The following is a 24,223-nucleotide window of genomic DNA, read 5'->3' as shown; positions in this document are numbered from 1 at the left end:
GATACAACTGTCATAGGATTTAAAGATAATAAATCACTCTACCAAGATGAACACACCTTAATGTAAAGTTTTAAAGTGTTTCTGGGAAGCCAAATCATCATGTATTAACTGTTCACTGAATTTTAAAGTTGTCTACATAGATTTTACCCAGAACACAAATACTCAATGACAATCAAGTTCCCAATTCAAGGAACTTTGAAGACTCTTGGGCTTTTTTTTTTGTTGCTGGGTCCTGGTGTCAGTAAACAGAATGGTCAAGATATAAAAGAAAAATTCCTGGAAAAGTGTATTGTCAGAGCAAGTTCCTTTCCTCCTTTGCCTCCCAGCCCTCTGCACCATTCCTTTACACCTGTGGTCCTAATGTTTGTGCGCACTTAGGGTACTCATTTAAGATTCCCCAATCCCACACTCCCAAATTTTGATTCTGTAGGTCTGGGTGGGGCCTAAGAATTTGCCTTGGACAAGCATTTCCGGGTGATTCTAACACAGGTGAGCTGGACGGCTCTCCAGGAAACAACCTAAAGACCAGCTCTTCCTCCTCCGGTCTCCTGAATGACAGGAATCTCTAAGTACCCAACACTTGATCTTTATAAACATGAATCTTCACAAGGAAGATTTCTGCAAGTGCACAATCCATTTTGCTCATTTGCTCTTAGTTGGCCTGCCACCAAGGAAATCATCAGCCTGCAAGGCATGATCTACACTGAAAGTTGTTCGGATTTAGTCATCACTAGTGTATTTAAAAAAAACAAAAACAAAAAACTTCCAACAGTATATTCATCTTACTCAGAGGTTTCCAACACATTTTATTTTGCAGACCACCGGTTTGTAACTTTTGAGGACCAACATCTGTATAAATCCCTTTAAAACGTCCAATTCATTTCAGCTCTGTCGCAGCCTCTCAGGTACTGCATACCGTCCTTATGGCTTGAGTTCCAGTGACACATGCCGGACAGGCTGCCCCTGGGCTCCTGGGAGGGGTGTGTGTCCACAGGAAAGTTTCCTCCAGGGGCTTCCTGTCCCGAGTGGCGGTTTCCTTTGGCAAGTTGACCAGTTCAAAGGGCTTTGAGGCCTGTAAGCGGGAATTCGGAAACTTGCAGGGACATGGTGCTTTTTCTCTTATGCCGACACTTGAGGGGTCGGTGCACTTGTGCTTAATGACAGGAATCCCTCCAAATTGCTTAGTAGGTTACAATATAAGGAAGCCTCTCTAAGTAACACAGATAAACACCTTTTTAGATCACCTGTTTGTTCTAGAACTACAAAATTTAATTCAAGAAAATATAGGTCCCATGAAAGACTTAAAAGTTTTATAAAACTAAAATCTAGTTTTCCCCAATAAATTGTACTTTAGCCAAAACCCTCCCGATGCTTCTAAAATAATACTAAAAGGGGCATCTGATTATACAAGAGCAATAAAAAAAATTAAATATTTATTTGAATAACAAGTTTAAGTCCAAGCTGCAATGTTGGCAATGCAGGTTTTTAACACATCACAAAAAGCGTGCACAAAAAAGTACTGGCGCAAAGGACAAAATAATGCTCAGAATTAGGCTAAATAGCTGATTTTATGAAAACAAAAGGCCTGAAGTCACTATACAAAATATAAAATGTATTAAGCACTACTATCCACAGAACAGTTTTTATTATTGATTCTATTTAAAAATTATTTGTGTTGTTAATTATATATTGAATTGTAAATGAGTATTATACATGAATGCCCTTTCAGGAGGCAATTCCTTGTTGCACTATAGAACAGCTAATTACATTGCAAAAAGTATCTTTTGCTATCGATAAAGAAAACAGTTAATGATATTACTGTAAATAGTAGGAGGCTACAAAGAAAAAAATAAAATTTCTTTTGTCTTCCAAGTGCTTTTCCATGCAGAGTTAAGCACTTGCCTTGTTGAACTGAGGGCACTACTAGGAAATGTCCTGGGTCAAAGCGATGCTCTTGAATTAGAGGACCAGGCTTTACAAATTAAAGACTCAAAGGGACCATGCTACCCTCTTCCTACTGATACCACTGTGTCACTTACCAATCCCGTCTTTCCAGAATACCATTCAGACACTTAAAAAAAGATCAGACTGATGATAAATACACATGAAATGAAAGACACACTGTGACTTGACACTACGATTGGTAACGTCTGTGCTATGTGAAAGCACCTTTAAAAAGAGCCTATGCGGCAAGAGATAAGTGTCTAAAGATTCAAAATGAATCAACAGTATTGGATAACAATATAATTCTCAACTCAGAAGCTGCCTCAAGATTAGGTGCATCTTCAGTTAATGTAACAGGAAAAAAGGCAATGGATTTGATTTGATTAATTGCATCCATTCACAAATCGACCTCAGGTCACCAGATGTGTAGACACAATGAGATTTTTGTTGTTTATAGTCTTTAATTGAAATGATGATAAAGGAAATAGATCTATTTCAAAACAAAACCAAACAGCTATTTCGGTCTAGATTAAGAGGTGGCACCCGGTGTGGGATTCACATTCTGAGTGGCCACCTGTGGCGCCACTTCAATGATCCGGGGCTTGTCTATGATTCTGGCCGTGCGGTTGCCCTTCTCTACGATCCCAATAATCCATGCTTGGTGGCCTTCGCCGTATTTGGGGGACTTGATCTCTGCACAGAACCGAGCGGCTTGCTCACGCGGCAAACAGATCAGAAGGCCTCCTGGCAAAGGAAAAAAATGATGGTTAATTGTGATGCTGTGTGAGCAGTTTCTCTGCCACCGTCCTTCTCAAGCACTCCTGCCTGGATCTGCACTCGACCAAGCACTCCTTCCTGCCTGCATGTGAGCTGCCCCTTCCCTTCAGCCACGAAGTGATGCTTTCCTTTCACAGAGTGAGCTCATCAAGCAATTGCTTGGAAACTCCTCCTGTGGCACACACACAATAACAAACTTTAAACTGTGAAAATGACCTACTTGCGAATCACTGAATGCTGTGTAGGATTAAGGTGATTGAGGCCTCAAGAACATATATATGTGGCAGCTATTTTTTCCATGCTACACTGAAATATTTAAACACAAGTTTTTCTTTTCAATTTACTTCTCTACATGGATTCCTCATTTTACAAAAAAAGCCTTTTTGTATTTTAATTTAAAAATTAATATCATGAAAGAGTGTACACCTCAAAGTATCTAACTTCTCTCATTGGCTTTGCCATTATCTTCAAAAAGGTATAGAATACGTTAAAATAAACCATTGCTATTTCAGTAGCAAGGACAGGAAATTTTACATTTACATTTGTAAGTAGAGATAACACAATCAGGAAAAGATATATACTGTACTTTTCCAAAAATTAAAAACTTCTCATTTTTGAATAAAGTAAACTGAATTTGTTAGCAATCTTCGTTCTCTTTCAACATTCACCCAGTGCCCACCAGGTGGCGCCAGTGGCCCATCAGGTGACAGGCACCGTGCTAACCAGTCAGACCAGAACCAACAGTTTAGTAGCTCTCTTGGAAGCTTATTTCTAGAAAATGGATTCTGCTTCTTTTTTAAAGACAAGGTCTTTTATTAAAGCTAAGAGGCCTATCAGAAAACCACAGCCCTTCTGACGTGTGGGCAGGGCTGTGGTCATCACCGCTGGCTGCACCCCAGAACCTTTTGGGGAGCGGGGAGCGGTTATGATTATTGATGGCCCAGGCCCATCCCAGTCTGACTCAATTGGGTTTCCTAGGGGTTGAGTTCAGGCATGTGTATTTTTTTAAATCTCCAGATGATTCCACTCTTTTGCCAGGGTAATTACTGAGGTATAGAGGAAAGAAAATAGAGACTGAAAAAAGGGGGGAGCCTCAAGGATGAAATATAAGAGTGAAGGGGAGAAAGAAAAAAATGGGTAAAAAAAAGAAACTCTGGAGACATACTATTTCATTCTTAAAACAGCAATTTTAGACCTTTTTCAAGGAAAAAAAAACACCTGTTCAATGTAACCTATGGATGCGACAGTTCCTTCAACTAGGTTTCCAATGAAAAACTGCGTAACGACTTTTTTCCCATAACCTTCCTCCCACCAACCCTATCACCAAACACAGACGCACTGGACTTGGAGGCTGGTAACCTGCAGCACAGGAGAGGCTGAGAACATCCGTGGCTAAGAAGGCCAAGGTTTTCAGCACTGACCTCACACAAAATGGGGTCATGCTCATGTGCTTGGCTTCTTCCTTCTCAGGGAACTTTCCACTAGCCTCACTAGTTAATCCTCTGGTTTGGGCCTGGGATCCTTGTACCTGATGTCTCCGGGCAGGTGCCATGCATGAGGCCAAACATGTTTCCACAGGCCTTGCTCACAGCAGCCATCTTGGCCAGGACAGGGAGGTTGTGAATCACGAAGGACACCTCATTCCTCTGCTGCTTGGCCAGGTTCTGTGCGTGGCCGAGAATCCCAAAGCCTGTGATGTCGGTGGCGGCGTGGGCGTTGAACGTGTGCATGAGTCCCGCAGCTAAGAGAGACCAGAAAAGGAATACGTTATCTGGTGGAATAAATGGAGACTTTCTGAGACAAAACCAAAAACCCACCTTTCCTCAAATCAAGATCTTTTTTTTTTTAAGGTTTTTATTGGGGAGTTGGGGGAGGGGAACGAACAAGTTGCTGTCCTTTTTTGTTCTTTAGTCTAGTTGTGGAGGACGTCGCTTCACTGGCCCATGTTGGTATTATCATTGCGCTCTTCCCAGGTGAGGCAGATCGGTTGCCGGCCACTGGACGGCTTCTCACACTGGCTGTCAGCCACTCACAGTAGCCCACGGCAGCCCCACTGCAGCCTACACCATTGCCAGTGACTCACAGCAGCCCAGCTCCAGGTCGAGCTGTTGTTCACCATCTTAGCTGTAGAGGACGCAGCATCACTGGCCCTCATGTGGGATCCAACCTGGGGTCCTGCTGCTCAGAGCTCGCGTCCCAAGCCAACTCTTAACCTATACACCACTCGGCCGGCCTGTCAAGACCTTAAATATGCTTTGCTCTCAAAGTTCCTAATTGTCAGGGAGGTAGCATATGGAAATAATGGGAAATGTGGACTTTTTAAAAAAATCAACAAAACCCAGACATAAAGGATGAAATGCAAGAGTGAAGAAAGGAAAAAAATAGGTTAAAAAAAAAAAAAAAGGGCACTATGGAGACATACTATACTATTTCATTCTTAAAACAGCAATTTTGGACCATTTTTCAAGAAAAGAAAACTAACCTGTTCATTGTAACCTATGAGTATGATAGTTATTTCAAATGCTGAAATTCTGAAAATTGATTTTCATTTGAACCACTGAGAACTATCAGCCTCTTCAATTGATAGTAATTTCCTAATAAACTAAAACATCTGTATAGAAGAATTACAATCACAATGAAAGATAAACCTGTCTAAACCACCCTAAAATCAAAGAACAGGACTTCTAAAAACTGACCTAAATTCAAGGCAATCTTGCTAGACGTGAACTATCTAAAAGGTTAACTTCTGTTTTATTTTTTAATTAAAAAAATAATTATTTATTTAGGGAGTAGTTTTACATTTAAAGAAAATTGAGCTGACAGTCCAGGAAGGTCCCATATGTCCTTTCTGCCATCAGGGTGGTACATTTGTTGTAAGTACTGAACCAATACTGACATATCAGTGACTGAAGTTCAGCTGACAATGGGCCTCACTCTTGATGTAGTCTGTGGGTGTTGACAAATGTATGACATGTATCCATCATTACATTATCATACAGAATAGTTTAAATGCCCTAAAAATCCTGTGCTCTCCTATTCATCCCTCCACCCCTGGCAACCAATGATCCTGTTCCAGTCTCCACAGTTTTGCCTTTTCCAGAATGTCAGAGTTGGAATCATAGTATTTGGTCTTTTCAGATTGGCTTCTTTCGCTTAGAAATAATGTTTAAGGTCCCTCCATGTCTTTTCATGGCTTGATAGCTCATACTTTTTAGCACTGAATAATATTCCAGTGTCTGGATGGACCCGTTTGTTTATCCATTCACCTACCAGAGGATCTCCTGATTGCTTCCAAGTTTTGGCAATTGTAAGTAAAGCTGTGACAAACATCTGTGTGCAGATCTTTGAGTGGACAGAAGTTTTCAATTCATTTGGGTAAATACCAAGGAGCACAATTGCTGGGTCATATTAGTATATTTAGTTTTGTAACAGGCCGCCAAAGTGTCTGTACCATGTTGCATCCCCACAGCAGTGGATGAGCGTTCTGTCGCTTCACATCCCCATCAGCATTTGGTGTTGTCAGTGTTTTGGATTGAAGCCATTCTAGTACGTGTGTAGTAGTATATGTCGTTGTTTTAAATTATAGTTCCCCAATGACACATAATGTGGAACGTCTTTTCATATGATTATTTGTCATCTGTATATCTTCTTTAGTGAGGTGTCTGTTCAGATCTTTTGCCCATTTTTTAATTGTTTTCTTAATGTTGAGTTTTAAGAGTTCTCTGTATATTCTGAATACCAGTCCTTTGTGAGGATTGTGTTGCAAAGATTTTCTCCCACTCTGTGGCTTGTCTTTTTATCCTCTTAGTGTCTTTCACCGAGCAGTTTTTTATATTAATGAAATCCAACTTGTCAAGTTTTTCTTTTATGGATAGTGCTTTTGGTGTTGTATCTAAAAAGCTATCACCAAACCCAAGGTCACCTAAATTTTCTTCTCTGTTATCTTTAGGAGTGTGACAGTTTTGCGTTTTACATTTAGGTCTACAATCCATTTTGAGTTGATGTTCATGAAAGGTGTAAGGCAAGCGTCTATATAATCACTTTTTGCCCGTGGAAGAACAGTCGTTTAGTACCATTTGTTGAAAAGGTTATCCTTTCTCCAATGAAGTGTCTTCGCTCTTCTGTCAAAGATCAGTTGACTGTATTTATGTGGCTCTATTTCTGGACACTATTCTGTTCCACTGATACACTGTTCTGTTTTCTCACCAATATCAGGCTGTCTTGATAACTAGTTTTGGCAGCCATTGAAGTTTGCTGTTGAGATTTAGTTAATCAAAGCAGCAGTAAAAATAGCAAATTTGTAATTCAGTTATTCTTCTACACTTGTTTGATGTGACTCTTCTGTAAAGAATTTTTTTTAAAATTTATGTGGTTCTCCCAAAGTACAGTCCATACAAGAACAGTAAAATATGTGGCTGATTCCTTTTACTTATTTTCAGAACAAGTTGGTACCCTAGCAACTTCCAAAGGTGGCCAAAAACGTTTAAATTATCACTATGATCTCACTGAACCTGAGACACCTGATATACTTCAACTGACTGATCAGTCTTCTTTTTAATATTCAGATTGTCTGCCCCCTCCAATTTGACTGGTGGGAGCCTCTTCAAGTCATGTGAGGTGACAGGATCCCATTAGTTGTTGACAGCTCCTCCATTACTTTCAGGCACAGGCTGTCCTTGGCTTATGTCTTCAATTTCCTATCCTAGGACTTCCCAAGGAGTCCTGGCATGTTAGTGGAAAATGGTAATTTTCAGATCAGAATCTAGGCACTAGAGTTGATTACTAACGGGTTATCATGGCTTTAACGCCATTCCAATAGGCTCAGAAATAAGCATTTTTAAGGGAAAAAAAAATCCCAAGTTCATACCAATAATTCCAAATCAAAGATTACAGTTTTTACTTAGCTTCTTTGATCTTATCTTTTCTCTTAAAAAAAAAATCTTTGTTCCTAACTACATTAGTGTATTTGCTTTACCTTACTATACCAACATTCTCACAAACCTAAACCCTTTGAATACAATTGAGATATTTTTGTGGGTTTTTGTCTTGAGGATATACACTAAAAAAAACCAGGCTCAAGGCGACTTCAAATAATTCTTCCCATGTGGTTTTGCCACTAAGTGGATATATGTTAGGCAACTTTTTTTTTTTTTGCTTTGGATTTGTAAGACATGCTTTTTATTTTTTTTTAATTATAGAAAATTATATAAAACATTTCAAAGTCAAACTTACATAACAATGCATGTTCAGAGAGGGTCTGCTTCCTCCTTATTCCCTCTTACATGTAACAATTTTTATTAATGATTTATTTTTCCATTGCTTCTTTTTTAAAGTATAAAGTACGTATTACTTCATAATATGAATACACAAAATGTAGCATATTGTATATATGCTTCTGTCCCTTGCTTTTTTCATTTGATCATATTCTAGAGACAGCTCCCTGGTAATAAAGATCTCTCGCCCCTTTTATAGCTGTATAGTATTCCACTGTGTGCACGTGGACTAGAGAATTCAGTCACTTATTGATGGACATTTGGATTGTTTCTTTCTTTTGCAATAATAAAGAGTGCTCCAATGAATGGCCCTGTACATGTCATTTCATACTTTGGCCACTGTAGCTTTGGGACAGATTCACCGAAGTGGAACTGCTAGGCCAAATAAATATACCCATAATTTTTGCTAGATATGACCCAATACTCCTCCAGAAGCATTTTGCCATATTGTATCGTTACCAAAATGTATGAACAATACAGATGGGAAATCTTAGATGCTCAAATATAAGCACAACAATAACTCACGGATAAAAAAATAAATCCATTACAAATCACCTTTTCATTGTTAACCTACTTAATTTGAAGGACAAAAACGGGAAAAAGACTCCTTAAACAGTTCAAGTGGCTCAGAAACAGAAACACAAAAGCCATGGTTGTAAGTGATGAGACATCTGAAGACAAAGAATTAAATGATTACTATTCAACTCTGGAATACACAACCAAAGAAATATTCCTGGAATGCAGAAAAAACTTATGGAAAAATTTGATCTCAACATAATTGTTCAGAAGTGGCAAAAGGTAAATTAATTATGGTATATCTCTCTGGTAGAATACCTAGTCATTAAAAAGTATGTGTACTCGAGTTATATAATATGGAAAAAAGAATTCAGTAATGTAAAGTTAAATGAATAAAAGAAGATTCCAAACACACATAAAATGTATGATAACCAAGAGTTTAAAACATTAATAATCAAACAACAGTAAACCACCAACCAACCAAACAGAAAAAAATCCCCAAAGAATACATAAAAATATTAACAGAAGCTGTTTTGGGGTGGTGAGACTATAGACAATGTTTTTTCTCTCCTTTTCTCATTTTCTAAAAACTTCCTCATAATGGGTATGTGACTTTTTTTTACAGTAGAAAAACTATATCCAATAAATGGGAAGAGAAAATATATTAAAGAAAAAATTTAAATGCAGCTGTATCATTGTAAACTGCTGTAACATCCAGTCTGGAAAACAATTAGCACCACCTATAATAAAGCTGAGGCAGGACAGACCTCTCAGACATGCGCACCAGAAAAGCCTTGACCAAGCAAGTTCTCAGCAGGAACCCAAATGCCCAACAGCAGTAGGCCCGATAAATCAGTCACAGAGTGGAAAGTGATACAGCGGTGAAAATGAAACAGTTACACACACTGGGGGTTATGCTCAGGAACATCAGTGGACAAAACAAGAGAGACAGATACATGTAGGATTCAATAAAGCAAAAAATGCAAAAATGAATTTACTGCTTAAGGATACAAGTCTATGTGATAAAAAAGTTTTAAATGCATGAGAATAAACATTAGACTCAGAACAGTGGTTACCCTTAAGCGGAAACCCAGGAGCTGGGTGTGGGAGGGGCAGCTGGGCTCCCAAGGCCATGTTCTGTTTCCAACATGAGACGGCGGGCACATGGGTGCTGCCCTGCTGTTCCTTAAGCCCTGCACATGCTTTAGAGAAGCACTGTGTGGGATGCTCTGTGCAGATGATTTGGAAGCAAACCAGCATTTACAATGTAAGCTCCAAGAGGGCAGGGGTTCTGTTTTGCTCACTGCGGTATCCCCAGCACTTAGAGAGTGAAGGACACACTAGGTGCTCATTAAACTGGACTGAATGTGTGAACTTGGCATGCCACATGCTAGTCATTCTTTTTGGTGCTTCATGGACATTTTCTTTTTAATAATCCTGTGAATATGATCCTGTTTTCCCCCCTTTGGCCCAAAGGAAATACGTATAAGAAATACAGGCACATTTCATTCTGAAACCCAAATGTGTCTAAAAGACAGTCTGCAGTCACTGGCCAAATCTGGCCCACAGCCTGTTTCTCAGGCTAAGGATGGTCGGTTTTTTTTTTACATAAAAAGAGTTATGGAGGAAAAAAACCCACTGCAACTGAGACTGTATGTGGCTAGCACGGCCTAGAATGCTTCCCACCTTGGCCTGTCCCACAGCCTGCCGACCCCGCGGCAGGACCCCTGTACCTGTCCTGTTGAGCCTTGCCATGTTCATCATGGCCTCCTGATATGCCAACTCCACATCTTCTTGGGTGACCACGAGTTTAATTTTATTCCATTTTTCAGGCTAGTAAGAGGAACACAGGTGAGGGAGAAAGGAGGGAAAAAATGTGATTAATCGTCACTTCGAACCATTGAAAGAAAAGGCCTATGTTTTCCTTAGTCATCTGGGGAGTTTTATTTATCTAATTTTGTAAGCAATACTAAGGTTACTAACTTTTTCCCCCATGACTACCACATTAGGTAACCATTAGACATATCATCATGGTCTCTTTTGTGCTTTCAACCACACTTCTGTGGTCAAACACTGCGATTTACTGATCTGTAAAGCCAGTGGGCTGCACGGCCGCAGTGCACAGGCAATAGAGGTGCTAACACTGGTGCGCGTTCCCTGTCACGGTGTGAATCGCATATGAGTACTTCTAAATGTCCTTTGCTTCTCCTCCCCATCGCCCCTATTAAGCTGATGGCTTTCATTTTTCATATAATTATACTGTTACTGACTTTACCTGAGTTCTGGATCAAGTCATCTTGATGGATAAATGAATGCGAAAGGAACTTGGATTGCATGTGCACCGGGGACAGCCATGGTGACCACAAAGGTATCATAAAAGTAAGGAGAAGACAGTGTTTCCCTTTTTCCTCGGTCTGATTTTCAAAGAAGCTAGCGTCACGATTATGGGTTCTTGACATACTGTCATCACAGTACATGAATGGCCATCACTATGCATGCATCCATTGACGTTTTAGGAACACCCAACCTACCACTCAATGCGGTACCTTAAGTCTATGTGTTCCTCCCTTATTCCACTGTCGCCTCATATCTCCCCCAGAAGTAACAACTATTCTGAATTTTATAAGTCATTCCCCTGCCTTTCAAAAACTAGTGTTCTTCAACATATAGATGCCTAAATAACATGCTCTTTGGTTGCTTCTGACTTTTATGGAAAGGGTATTGTGCTGTCTCTGAAACTTGTTTTCAATTCTGAGCATTTTTAGAGAACTGGTAAAAAAAATAAAATAAAAAAGCAAAGAAGGTGTCGAGTTGGAGGTGGGGAGTAGAGAAGGATCCCAGACCCCTCGTCTTTGATGCACTTTTGCCTCACCTGCCTCCAACTCTCTTGCTAAATGACTCGGACCTGGGCATCTGTACTGCAGAGTAACTCTGTGGATTCCTGCCCTGTCGTGGCCTTCCCGTCAGATTTACAGAAGATCATGCATGAGGGGAAATTGCCCCACCATCACTGGGTGAGAAGAGAAAAATAACTAAAGACTGTGGTGGCCTTAGAGATTTTCTCTGCTCTGCTATCTCAAGCCAACATACACTTGGTTGATGAATAACATAAAATTCTTCTTTTTCAACTGTTTATCAGGACTGGTAGTTTTAGATGACAGTTGCAGAAATTAAAAACAGCAAGATATGCGAAATACACCACAATCGTATTAACTTTTGAGTTGTTATGGCAATGAGAAAAATAAATGAAGTATGATTATAGCTCAGTGGAAAAGTGACTTGGGATAAATATGTTTATATTCTAGATGCTTTCTCCATGAGGCAATTATTTATCAAAATGTTCTGAGTTACTAATTAGTTTAGAAAAACAAAACAAAAACAACCGAACACCTCATGACTAGAATAATTTAAATGATCGGTAACCCTGGCCTTCTTTATACCACAAGCACCACACATTTCTACACATTCTCCTCCATATTATTTTTTAGTGATGTTTAAGATATGAAAGATAAAGCTATCTCAGCACCAAATAAACCAAACTCACTGCCTCCCAAATTCTCGTTATAGAGCTTCTTTGAACTGGGCTTACCTACTTTAATCACTCAATACATGAAACTTTGATTTAATAAAAGAATATGGACAACTCCTAAGATTTCTATAAGGACATGACTTATACTAACCTCCCTGTAACTGGAACTAAAGGAGCTCATTTTTAGAAGACAGGCTGATGCCAGTTAGAGGATCCAGACCTGAAGCATGTCAGAACATGCTCAAGGGGAAGGGCTTCCATTACGGGCACAAGGTGGCACTTCCTTCAGGAGGAGATACGCCTTCTAGTAAAAGCATACTCCAGTGCTGGCAGACGAAGAGATACTCACTTGACCTGATGTGTAAACAAATGCCCTTCTCTCCAAACCCTCCAACAAAAACTATCACAGTCCTAAAAATTTCTGTTCAGCTCTCCCTCCCCCACTGCAGGCAGAGTCACTCACAATATCCAGCCACTGGTGCACGGCCACGGCCACTTGTGTCCCTAGGGGCTTCGTCAGCACAAGCACGTCCCCAGGCACTGCGTTATCTGGCCTGAAGAAAAGAATCAGGGCAGGGTCTGGTTAAATTAACCAAGGATATAAACTCATCCTCAGTTAAATAGGAAAAAAGGCTACTAAAAACATATTTACCTTTACGAACACTTACTTAAATTTAAGCCAACTGCCACCATTTATTTCTCTGCAACTTGCTACTGAGGCTGTTACTGGAACAGAAACACTGAAAGAGGACTGAAGAGTCCACCTATTACCTACTAGTCCACCCCCATCCCCAAAAGTCTACAAAGAAGCAAATCACTTAGCCTCCAAAGGCAAGGGACTCAGCAGGCCTGGTTCCGCCATGCTCGTGTGTAATTTTCAGGACAGATCATGCTTCTGAGGCAACAAGACTTCCGAAACAAAGATTGTTTCTCAGCCGGTGGGATTTGGCTCAAATCTGTGGGTCTCATGTTTTGGTGAGTTCAGCATCAGTTTCAAACTCAGTCTGACCAATAATAAGTTTCCTACTTGGCACCCAGAGTACCGAATGAAGACTGGTAAAAGTAGTCTTCTCCAGGAAAGGAAAGTGTGATGCGGGATGGGGGTGGGACTGCACTTTTGAATTCTGAGCCTTGTGAAGACAGTGCCTATCAGTACCTACTCACAAAATAGAAATAAATGGGGTTTCTGCTTCCTTCAGAAAATAAATGGGGTGGCTTTTCTTAACAAGACATCAAATGTGGAAAGTGACAACTTATGTTAAGAGAGAAACTGCTCCAAAGATCTAGAAATGGCCAAAAAGCACATAAAAGCTGCTCAATATCATTAGCCACCAGGGAAATACAAAGCAAACCACAGTGAGATATTACCTCAACCCACTAGGACAGCTATTATTAAAAAGACAGTAACACCAGTACGGGAGAGAATGTGGAGACGTTTGAACCCTCCTCCATCGCTATTGGGAACCAGTTTGACGGTTGCTCAAGTTAAAGTTACCAATGACCCAGTATTTCTTAGGTATATGTACCCAAGAGAATAAAAACGTATGCCCACAAAAACTTGCACACGAATGTTCATAGCAGCATCATTCATAATAGGTGGAAATAATGCAAAGGTCTACCACCTATGAATAGATAAAACTGTGGTGTGTCCATACAATGGAACATTATTCAGCCATAAAAAGGAATGAAGTACTGAACGTGCTACAGCATGGAGGAACCTTGAAAGCATTATGCTCAGAAGCCAGACACAAAACATCACATATTGTATGATTCCATCTCTATGAAATGTCTAGAATCAGCAAATCCAGAGACAGAAAATAGATTAGTAGTTTCCAGGAGATTGGGAGTAACTGCTTATGGAGACAGGCCTTAGTTTCCAGGAGATTGGGAGTAACTGCTTATGGAGACAGGCCTTTTTTGGGGGGCTGACTGCACTATTCTGAAATTGGATAGTGATGATGGTTGCACAACCTTGTGAATACAAAAAACCCAGAGTTGTATACTTTAAAATGTTGGATTTTATGTTTTAAAATTTTATATGAATTATACTTCAATAAAAAAACTAAATTAAAAAAAAAAGATAGCAAGTACTGATACATGCTGCAAAACGGAAGAACCTTAAAAATATTCTGCTAATATTACGTGAAGTGAAAGAAGCCAGGATGGGGCGTGACAGGTGAGGACGGGGTTTCTTACTGGGGTGATGAAAATGTTCTAAAATCGACTATGGTGATGGTTGCAAAGTTCTGTGAATATACCAAAGACCAGTGAGTTGTATACTTTCAATGGGTGAGTTTTATAGCATGCGAATTCTATCTCAATGAATCTATCTTAGAAAAAGAAAGCGAACCAGGCCAGGTGACATGGAACAGAACCAACTTACATGATGAATTCATTGGGCTGGCAGACAGTTGTAGCCACTCCTCCCAAAACAATCCAGGGGTTTAACACTGTTTGGCCGCCCGTTACAGACGTTCCTGCCTCCTCTGCTGCATCTTTAAAACCCTGTATAATTAGGGGCATCACTTTATCCCTTTCCTAGGGTTTAAAAGGACACAAATTAAAAGTCACATAATTCTGGTCAAAACTGAAAAAAGAATCTACACTTGTAGTTATAAAAAGGATCATAAAACCCTAAAGGAAGTCCTGAAAGCTTATAGACTCGGGCAGGAAGAAAGGAGGAGGAAATAGTTTACCTTGTAGCCATTTTATCAGAAGCTGAAAGATGTTCTAGGTTATAATGTGAATGAAGCCCAGACAAGAGACATAAAAACTGGAATGTGACTGGATGCAAAGGGCAGCCCAAAATCTGACCGCCTCTTAATTTAAATGGTCCTTAAGAACTCCCAAGACTCGTTTAATAGGCACCCACATGCCCTCCTTCTATGTGCAACTGATGGCCCAAGCTCACGTTGGACAGGCAGAAAAGGGCCTACTGAAAACTCTCATTTCTATGACATAGGGCGAGCTTCTTTTGGAGGGACAAAAACAAATACTTTAAAAAAATAATCTAAATGAGGTGCAGGTAGTAAGGCCATGGACACTGCCAGGTAAGCACAGGAACACACGTGACACCCTGGCCCCATTCGTGTCTGTCTACCTCAGTGACCCAACGAGCAGAGCAACCAAAGGGGAGGGTGCCAGGCCCCTGGGGCCCATGTGCCCTGGGTCTATAAGGCTAGCCCAGTCCACGGGCCTGGCACAGACGTGTTATTACTGTGACCTAAACTTTACCAAAACAAACATAAATATCTTGGCTTCAGTCTATACAGAAGAGAGAAAGGGAAGCAGGCAGTGAAAATGAAAATTTTAATTCACTCATAACTGCCAAAAAGTAGAGAGAGCCAGACAAAATACGGAAGCCATGCAGCCTGGGATCCTCACTTTACAGATGGGAAAAGAAGGGCTGACAAGTCAAGTGACGTGACCAAGACAACAGACAAGTAAGCAGCTGGCCTGTCTCCTACTTACCCTGTCGGTCATTTTATTACTGATTCCAAGAAGCATCAGCATATTGTCACATTCTGTTACCCCCATTGCGTAGAGGTCACTGAGGACATTGGCACAGGCTATCCTGCCCTGGAACAGAGGGGAAATGTAAGAAAGAACAGGGGGACTTTCCACATGTAGAAACAAAGAGCGAGCCTACGCAACACCTCCATAACTTAGGGACTTTCCAGGGATGATAGCTCCTGGGATGGGGTCCCCAGTTTCTGTGATTTGCAGACTAGTTACCTTTCTTTAATCACAGAACCACCAGGCCATTCACTCTTTCTCAGACATTCCTGTTACCACCTCTTCTTTCTCAGGCAGATCACACAATTTCCTTGTTCTTTCCCGTTCTAAATATCGGGAGAAGTCCAAAGTTGATTTAGATGGGGAATGGGGACTGGAGGGGCGGGGAGTATGGCAGGGAGAGCAAGGTTGGAGATGATGTTCTGGGAGGAAGAGCTACGGAGTGAAAACATTTGAAAGCAGCTGTCCTAAAACAAACTTAGAAACAGCCAGTTTTCCTAAATAGGTTCTAAAAAAATGTGTACTTATTGGCTATCGAGAAGATGGTTTTTATACACTTGAAGAAGATCAACAGAAAAATCATCTTGTTGAAAAAGAAAATAGAAGAAATAAAACACATCCAGGCCTGAAGTCAGATTGATTTCTAAAGAAAAAGAGAAGTATTCCCCAGTAAAGTATCTGATTTCATTAAAGAACTTAAGAGTATTCAACAGAAATGTGATAGGTAATAAAGATTTTTTTTATTGCCATCGGAGGTCTTTTTACTATAAGTTACCATTATCTGGACAGTAAAGGAGAATATGAGAAACTTTCCTTCTGACATAGGATAATCAAACTCCCAAGTATTATCATTTTCAGTAGTTGTTTTACTTGTTTGGGTTTTTTATGACTTCCTGGTAGACTGGCAGAGCTCAATAGTCTTCTGTGTCTCCCTTTCAACAGTAACGAGGAAGTAGTTGTTTGCCACTCGGAGGTGCCCATTGTTGGTGAGGGCTGCAGTGATGTACTGCCCCTTCTGTTCTGGGGCAGTAAAGCATCTCAGATGCTTTTAAGAGATGCTGGAAAAAGAACAACTTCTGGTTCTAGCCACCTTTGCCACCTGGTCAGGTGGGACATACCTCAGTCTCTCCAGGATACTGCTCTAGGGAGAACAGTTGGATGTGCAGAGGGAAAACAGGTTTCTAGTAACCTGTGTGCTTGTGGCCAATACCTGAGAGGTGAACACCCCACTCCCACCTCCATTTAGCTGCCTCCTGACCCAAGTCCCTATGTGTGTGGCTTGATCCCAATGCCCTTGGGACACAGGAAGAAGATCTGGTATTTCCTAACAACAGGATGTTCCCTATCTCTTCGTTGGCCCCTCTTGGGTGGTAGGATGGAAGGTTAAAGCTGGGCAGATCAGAGGGCTGTTAGTTAGGAAATACATCTAAGCCAGGCATGGTCAGTAGCTAAGAGCTTCAATCCAGCGGTTCAGATACATCTTCTACACAGAGAGTACATAACACAGTTAGGGGTGAGGAGAGCAGCCACAATCACAATAAATGGTCAGAAAGTTTAACTGTGATGAGATGCTCAGCTCTTTACTTCTGGAAGGAAACATCCAGGATCAGACCTGTTACAGGTTATGGTAACACCTGTCTGGAAACACGGAATGAGTTTACAAATGTCAAAGAAGAACTACACACATGCCAGTCAGGAGACACTTGTTAGTAGTCAGCAGGTGTTCTTGCACAGACATACACTCAGGTACCAAAGCAGCACAGGAAATCCTGCCTGACTGCTCATGAGCAGTACCAAGTGTGAGCAGGAAATAGGTCGAATAGCCGCAACTCTTGGAGTTAGGGAAACGGTGGGATAAGAACAATTTGGATATAAAAACAAGACACCCCCCCCGCCCCCCCCACACACACACACACACAACCCCAGCCACAACCCAAAACCAAGCAGACAGCAGTTCCAGATGTTAAAACACACTGGGGTCAAACTTACCATCATGTAAGGGTCATCAACAATAGGATAAATGTAATCTGTGGTTTGAACCAAGGAAAGACCGCCATGCCTCAAAGGAATGACACAAGTATCCATCCCAATGCCTGCAAAGACAGAAGTCAGCATCAGCCACACGTCAACAGGAAATGCCATTTCATCTTATGCCACCAGTGTTCTAAATAGGAAGACTTTTCTATGAGATGCTCATGGAACACTACATGCTGCCAATACAGCAATGTGTTTCCTATCAAGAAGCATAACTGAAATAAATGTGAAACATAACTAGCTTAAGATATAAAATCATAGCAAAATTTGTTTGTCATGAAGACTCAAGTTCAATATGGTATAATTTTAGCTCTTAACCATGCCTTGACTAGAAACTTTCCTTTGTATTACTATATCACGTGACTGGCACCATATAGAAAATTTCTTTAAAGATGAGAATTGCATACAGGAACTTGGGTTATTTTTATCTATATTTCACTTGAGTTTATCTCTAGGCATTATTCTGTTTTCCCAACAGAAAACTTGTAAAATACTTTACACACAAAAAATGCTATCATTACTTCCACATTTTAGTAAAAAAAAAAAAAAGAAAAGAAAAAAGAAGACAAAGCCATAACAGGGATTCATCATTCCAGCCAAGCATGTACATAAACACTATGGCACCTATGTGATCTGTCTTTTGCATAGGTTCCCACAAGCACCTTTTAAGAGGAAACCTTAAAACCCCATGTTATCCCCCTTGCAAAAACTTATGTCACTTTTACTAACTTATAATATGAACAGGGGGAAAAATGTGCTAAACAAGCCTGTTGGAAATATTTTAATTTATTAAAATTGTTGCTAAACAATAGAAAAATATAGACAACTGATTGGCTAATTAGAAATAATTCTATTTCCCTGAAATCAGTTTAGAAACAGTCAAGACTAGCTCTTATAGGCTACATTTCTTTTAAAATCACCTAAGAGGCAGGCATTTTACAAATTCACACTGGCATTCCCACCATATAGGTTGAATAGAGCTTTCCTACACCTCTCTCTAAAGGATGCTTCCTGCACTCTGACAAAATATTTCACCTGTGCAGCCCAGCGGCCAAAGGCAGAGAAAAAGTCAGGATGAAGTACAAAAGGAAGAGGGTGCTACCCTCTTGACTTGGAATTCCAAAGGAAACAAGAATAAATCATCTTGCACCACATGAAAGGAGGGCGTGCATCCCTTTCACACTTTGCATGAGACTGCTGTGGCACAACTATCAGGACCACCACAGCGACAGACCCAGCAGAGCCTGGGGCACATGGGCACTTTATTTCCCCAGGGCTTGGTCCATCATTACTTACGCAAAAATAAAATCAAATTGAATACAAAGTCCAAGACTCTGTGAAGACAGGCTGGTTTCTTTTGACTACACCAGATGGCCAGCTCTTGGTGGAAGACCCAGTTAGGAAACGGAGAGTTTAGTTTCAGAGTGGAGAGTTTCACAAATCTGTGACATGTTTATCAGTGATCAGTTTTCATGTGTATGAGACACGAATGTGTGCGAGGTTTCATCTAAACCGTGTATATATACGTGCAGCCTCTCAGAAATTTCATCTAACAATTGTTCATTAGCACATAAGTAGAAATAGGGCAAGAGCCACATTTAACTCATATTGATTCTCCCTAAATTGATCATTCTAACTGGTTATTCCAAGTATATGACCATTCACTTTGGAAATGATTGACATACACTGTAGTTCTTTTAAGTTTTCGTGTAAACTACAGGACTACTGAAAGAGACACTAAAAATAGCTGCTAAATTTTAGCTTTAAATGTTTCTAATTTGGATAATCTTAAATCTGAATTACATATATTTGATTTGTAAAGCATTTAATTTCTATTTATACCTAGCATCAGAGCACCTTAATTGGTGACTCAAACTGAAAAGCAGCTCACATTATCCACATTTCCTTTCATAAGCCACTAGTTACATGTGGTTATGGGGCATGGGAAATGTGTCTGCTCCAAATAGAGATTCACACTGTGTCAAATACACACCAGGTTTTACACACATAGTACCAAAACACCAAATCTCATTAGTGATGTTTTATATTAACTATGTGTTGAAATAATATTTTTATATGTGGTTAAATGAAACATATTAGAATTAATTTAACCTGATTCTATTTTTTTTAAATATGACTACTATAAAATTTAAAATTACATATGTGGCTTATATATTTCTTTTGGACAGCACTGGTGTATAGTGATTGGTTTACAAATCACCTATCAAATTTCAAGGAAGAAAGAGACAGGGTGAGATGGGCCATGGGCCTGAAAAAAATTGGGTATCAAGCTGAAAGAGAGGGACAATCCAGGTCTCTACGGGGCAACTGGGAACAAAGGGAAATGCCAGAGAAGCCTCAAGTATCAGTGTGAGCAGGACATGTTCAATTACCAGTGGGCGATGGGGAATTCTAGGTTTCCAGCACGATGGAAACCAAGCATCCAGAAAACCCAAATCATCATATCGCCACCATTGCCAGCAACGATCAGTACTTGATACTTCTGAAGTACCAGGCCATAGGTGTACCAGGTCCTAAGATACACTTATTTTAACATTCCTTTAGTTAGAATACATCTAATAAGCATTGTGTACATTAACAACTGTATGGTTCATTCTTCAATTAATACCATCTTAGAATCCAGGAAATAGGACACTCTGTTAGAAAAAAATTTAAAAACAGATGAGCACATTTGTGTGCATATATATAGACAAACACACATACACACATGTATTATGTATGTGGGTACATATACACATGGTGCATATACATGCTTAAGATAATTTCTGGTACAGCAATTTACAAACATTAAGTATTATTATCCATTGCACAGATCAGGAAGCAGGCTCAGGAGGGTTAAGAATATGCACAGAGTAACAGTGTGTATACCATTTCTGACACGGCATTAACGCTATGCTTCCTTCAGCATCCATCTGCTTGTAACCTGGGGTCCATAGCTACCCCCAGAGAACGCCATGAATGCAAAAGTCTGTGGATGTGCCTTTTTCTGGGAAAGGGCCACAGCTTTTATTTACTTCTCAAAAGCCATATGTGACCAGACTCACTCTCCTTTGTGTTCTTCTATCTGCTCTTTCCTGCCTCTACCCTTGCTGTCGACATCTGTCCCCTTTTGCCACTGCTAAGTTATAGCTGATGTTGCTCCTCTCCCCACTTTAAACACGTTTGGACTTAGAATCCTGATGACAAACGTTTCTCTCCCAAACAAAGCAACTCTGCTATTACCTGCTTTATATATAAGTGAAGAAAGGAGTACCCTGGGTTCAAAACCAATGTTGTAAGACAGAACGTCTCGAGAAAATAACGGGTGAAAATAAATGAAATAAAAACCTTACATAAGAAAGCTGATCAAGTCACACTGTGACTATAAAACATCTAGATTCCCAGAACACATGCCAAACGTTCAAAAGGCAAAGTGATCACGGTCTTGCATCACATACTTAAAAAAAAAATCACACAATAAAGCTAACAAACACTATCCCAATAGCTTAGAATTTCTTTCTTAGCCCTATATTTGGGAAAAGGCAAACTGCTAATGACATCAGGAATTCAGTAAAGAAAAAACATGGCTCTAAATTCCAGATGACATCCTGGGGTCAAGAACAGATGCAGTTCAGTCTTCTCCCCTTCTGTGTCTGAGGCAGTTTTCTTCTCCCTCCTCCTCACAGGAGCTTGGAACCCCAAACCACCCCCCCTCCCCAAACCAATCACTGCTGTCAATGCACTGCACAATGATGCTTAAGCACCACCTTTCCTAAAGCAATGAAGAGAATGCAAGCATTTTAAGGAAAATTTTAAGATAAAGGCATAAAGGAGTTCCTCCTTAATCCTCAGCTAACGAGAAAATTCAATTTAATAAAAAATGCTTTTACTATACTTGTCTGAATCTCATACCTAATAGTAAAAAAATAGTTTGAGCACATTTCTTGAGCTTTTCAAGTACTTCCTCCAAATCAGTTACAATAACGTAAGTTACAATAACATAAGTTACCATTGCTTTGTTCTTTGAATCCTTCTTACAGAAATTTTTTTAAAAGGCAATACGGCAGGAAAGAAATCAGGTTTTTGACTCGCTGACTACACTGCAGCCAAGGCGCTTTACTCAGGGAAGTATAAGAGAAACAATGGTTCACATACCAAGCCTTGGCATAACTGCTCCCAGAAATTGCTCATCTTCTTGGAAGTGGTTCTCTTGTAAGGATTCCAGCAATTTCTGCAGGACATCTTGGGGCACTTTGCAGCCAGTGCCCTTCAGTTCAGTGAATCTGGTTAGCCGGAAACTCTTGTCCAATTCATAACTTTCCGGGTTAAAGGACTCCCGCGTAGACATGGTTCTTGGGCGCACACACCTCACAGCTGGGCTCCTCCTCTCCCTCTCTTAGTCAGCTGGTTTCTTTACAGATTCACCTGGGTATCACCAAAACACAAGGACACCATTAGAATTCTCACCAGTATCTGCCAAGAATCAAGTGAATACCTGAAAATAGAAAGTAAATGTGAAAAGGTCTGAAATCAACAAGACCACTGGGAAACAGTGATTTGTGGCCACAATAGTCCGTCACGGTGATGCATTAAGCCAGAATAAGTTATTTTAAAAAGTGACTATGCCATCACAGACAGGTTCTACAGAAGATCTGATGTCTGTGTTATAATTGTGGCTCCAAGGGGCAGCAAGGAAGATCTGCTCTGAAAAAGGAACTACGGGCCAGCTGATACAGTGCCATCTTGAACAGTAAGTCCCAAAGGTTCTTCTAGCGAGCAGCATTATGGAAAAACATCCAGTCACTTCATCTGTCAACTCAGAAGCACTATGATTTAGAAATTAAACGTTCTGGCTCAAGTGACTTTTCTGGAAAACCTTTCTGATATCTTTTACTGTCTCACATAGAAAAATAAAATTCCTACTAGATATTTTGTGGGAAAAGGATGTTGATGGACATGCATTTGATGAAATTCTTCATGATGCTAAATTCAATTTTAGGAAAATATGTTTTTACTGAGCCAGAAGAACACAACATGATCCAAAATAGGAAGTCTCACTAAAGAAAAGAACTTGAAAACTGGAATGGCTGTGTAACACAGCAAGGTTCATTTTTTTCAAGAGAGGGGTGGAAAGTTCTCTGATGTTTTAATGCAGTGCTAGTTCCTAGAAAGCAAACATCCCGCCCAACGAACCAGTCCACACACATCATTCACAAAATATGCTACTGCTCATTACCATTTCACTGCAGAACTAAAATGATAAATTAAGCTGTACTAAATCACTAGCATGTACCACTTGCATGTACTACTTGGTACCACTGGAACTTTCTGAAACAAGTATTTCTGAGTTTGAAACCTCTGGGGCTACACCAAAAACAGTATGTGCTCCGAGAGTTTACAAACCTTCAGATTGGCACAGAATTATAGATACCCCAAGTTTTAGGGTCAGTTTCCCTTATAAAATTTATGATCAAGAACATAATTCCCATTTATAGAGTTTTCAATCCCCTGGGAAGTACATCACTCATTTAAAATAAATCTCACAAAGCCAGAGTTTGGGCAGTAATCCAAACCATCTTTACAAAAACATGTTTGGGGTGAGCAATGATTTTGGCTTGAAAGCTAAAACTGTGCAGGAGTAAACTTTCCAACATTCCAAGAAAACAACCTGTCCTAAAGGAGGGCCGCAGGAGAGCAAAGCAAGTAACCAAGATGGGAATTTTGAAGCCATTTTAGAGTTAGGAAAAGTCTAATAGCTTTTTGACTTGGAAGGGTTTAAAACAAAATACAATAGTCCTTTCCTCTCAAAATGCCTCACATTTAACACGGCCTCACTCCTACCAGGAAAGAAAAAAAAAAAAAAAAAAGAAATCCAACTCAGGAGGCATCCAGTTATTTCCCTACCTCCAATCCCTATCCAAAAAAAGAAAAAGGCAGGGATAGCAATTTGGAATCGGGGGAATCAACTTCCTTTTAAACATCATTGACATCTTCCCAGATTTTTAAGGGGGAAAAAGTTTAAAACACCTGAAATCCAGAAAACGCTCAGGAGTTTTAAAATTCCAAATGGAAGGAAGTACACGAATCACACACTCATATGCGACCCTTAAAAAAATAAATTCTTACATTTTGGGGAGGGGATGAGGAAGGGGGGGTTGCTTGGGAAAATGAGCAATTAATGGGGGCGAGAGTAAATGTGTATTTGCATAATAAGAGGCAGTGAACTCCAACCCTAAAGCCGCCTGTTTACACCTTTAAAACAATGACATGAATATTTAAAGACGACGGTTAACCCTTCCCTTCTCCGCCACGTTTAAATTTCTTTCAAACTGGACGGCAAAGCGGGCCGCACGGCTGGGGAGCACGGTAAGTGGGGGTGGGAGAGGGTGCAGCCGCGGCCCGATACCTACCTACCCCCAAGCCCCTAAGCCCGGGACATCAACAATGGGGGGGACACGGCGACGTGGGCGCAGCGGCCAGGCGCTTGCCATGGAGCACAGGTCGAGGCCGCCGGAGCGCGGGGCACGGAACTCGGGGACACCTTAAATCTCAGGCTGCCGCCTTTAAAGGCCAATCGGGCCTGGGTTCTTTGTGCAGCGCGGCGGGCTGGCCGCGGCCGGGGGAGGCAGCGCGG

At 40.5% G+C, this 24,223-nt stretch overlaps 1 protein-coding gene across 3 annotated transcripts in view; it reads right to left on the bottom strand.

Annotated features, from left to right (window-relative positions):
- Window positions 1-776: 776 nt before the first annotated feature.
- The window catches only part of SEPHS1 (selenophosphate synthetase 1), a 24,336-nt gene continuing 889 nt past the window's right edge, over window positions 777-24,223 (bottom strand). The window contains exons 1-9 of one of the 3 annotated variants that reach the window (XM_019663449.1): window positions 24,000-24,217; window positions 21,745-22,014; window positions 17,545-17,648; window positions 15,511-15,618; window positions 14,423-14,577; window positions 12,503-12,593; window positions 10,244-10,343; window positions 4,250-4,462; window positions 777-2,688 (exon numbers count right to left, since the gene is read on the bottom strand). In XM_019663449.1, coding sequence (XP_019518994.1) covers window positions 2,474-2,688; window positions 4,250-4,462; window positions 10,244-10,343; window positions 12,503-12,593; window positions 14,423-14,577; window positions 15,511-15,618; window positions 17,545-17,648; window positions 21,745-21,937 — 1,179 coding nt within the window. In that variant the 5' untranslated portion in view covers window positions 21,938-22,014; window positions 24,000-24,217 and the 3' untranslated portion in view covers window positions 777-2,473. Of the gene's footprint in view, window positions 2,689-4,249; window positions 4,463-10,243; window positions 10,344-12,502; window positions 12,594-14,422; window positions 14,578-15,510; window positions 15,619-17,544; window positions 17,649-21,744; window positions 22,015-23,999; window positions 24,218-24,223 lie in introns of those variants that run through there. The other 2 variants (XM_019663451.1, XM_019663450.1) reach the window with 2 other exon arrangements.

The sequence above is a fragment of the Hipposideros armiger genome, unplaced genomic scaffold (assembly GCF_001890085.2).
Source record: "Hipposideros armiger isolate ML-2016 unplaced genomic scaffold, ASM189008v1 scaffold_390, whole genome shotgun sequence".
Lineage (NCBI taxonomy): Eukaryota > Metazoa > Chordata > Mammalia > Chiroptera > Hipposideridae > Hipposideros > Hipposideros armiger.
Note: the sequence above shows the minus strand (reverse complement) of the source record. Positions and strands in the feature narration are given on the sequence as shown.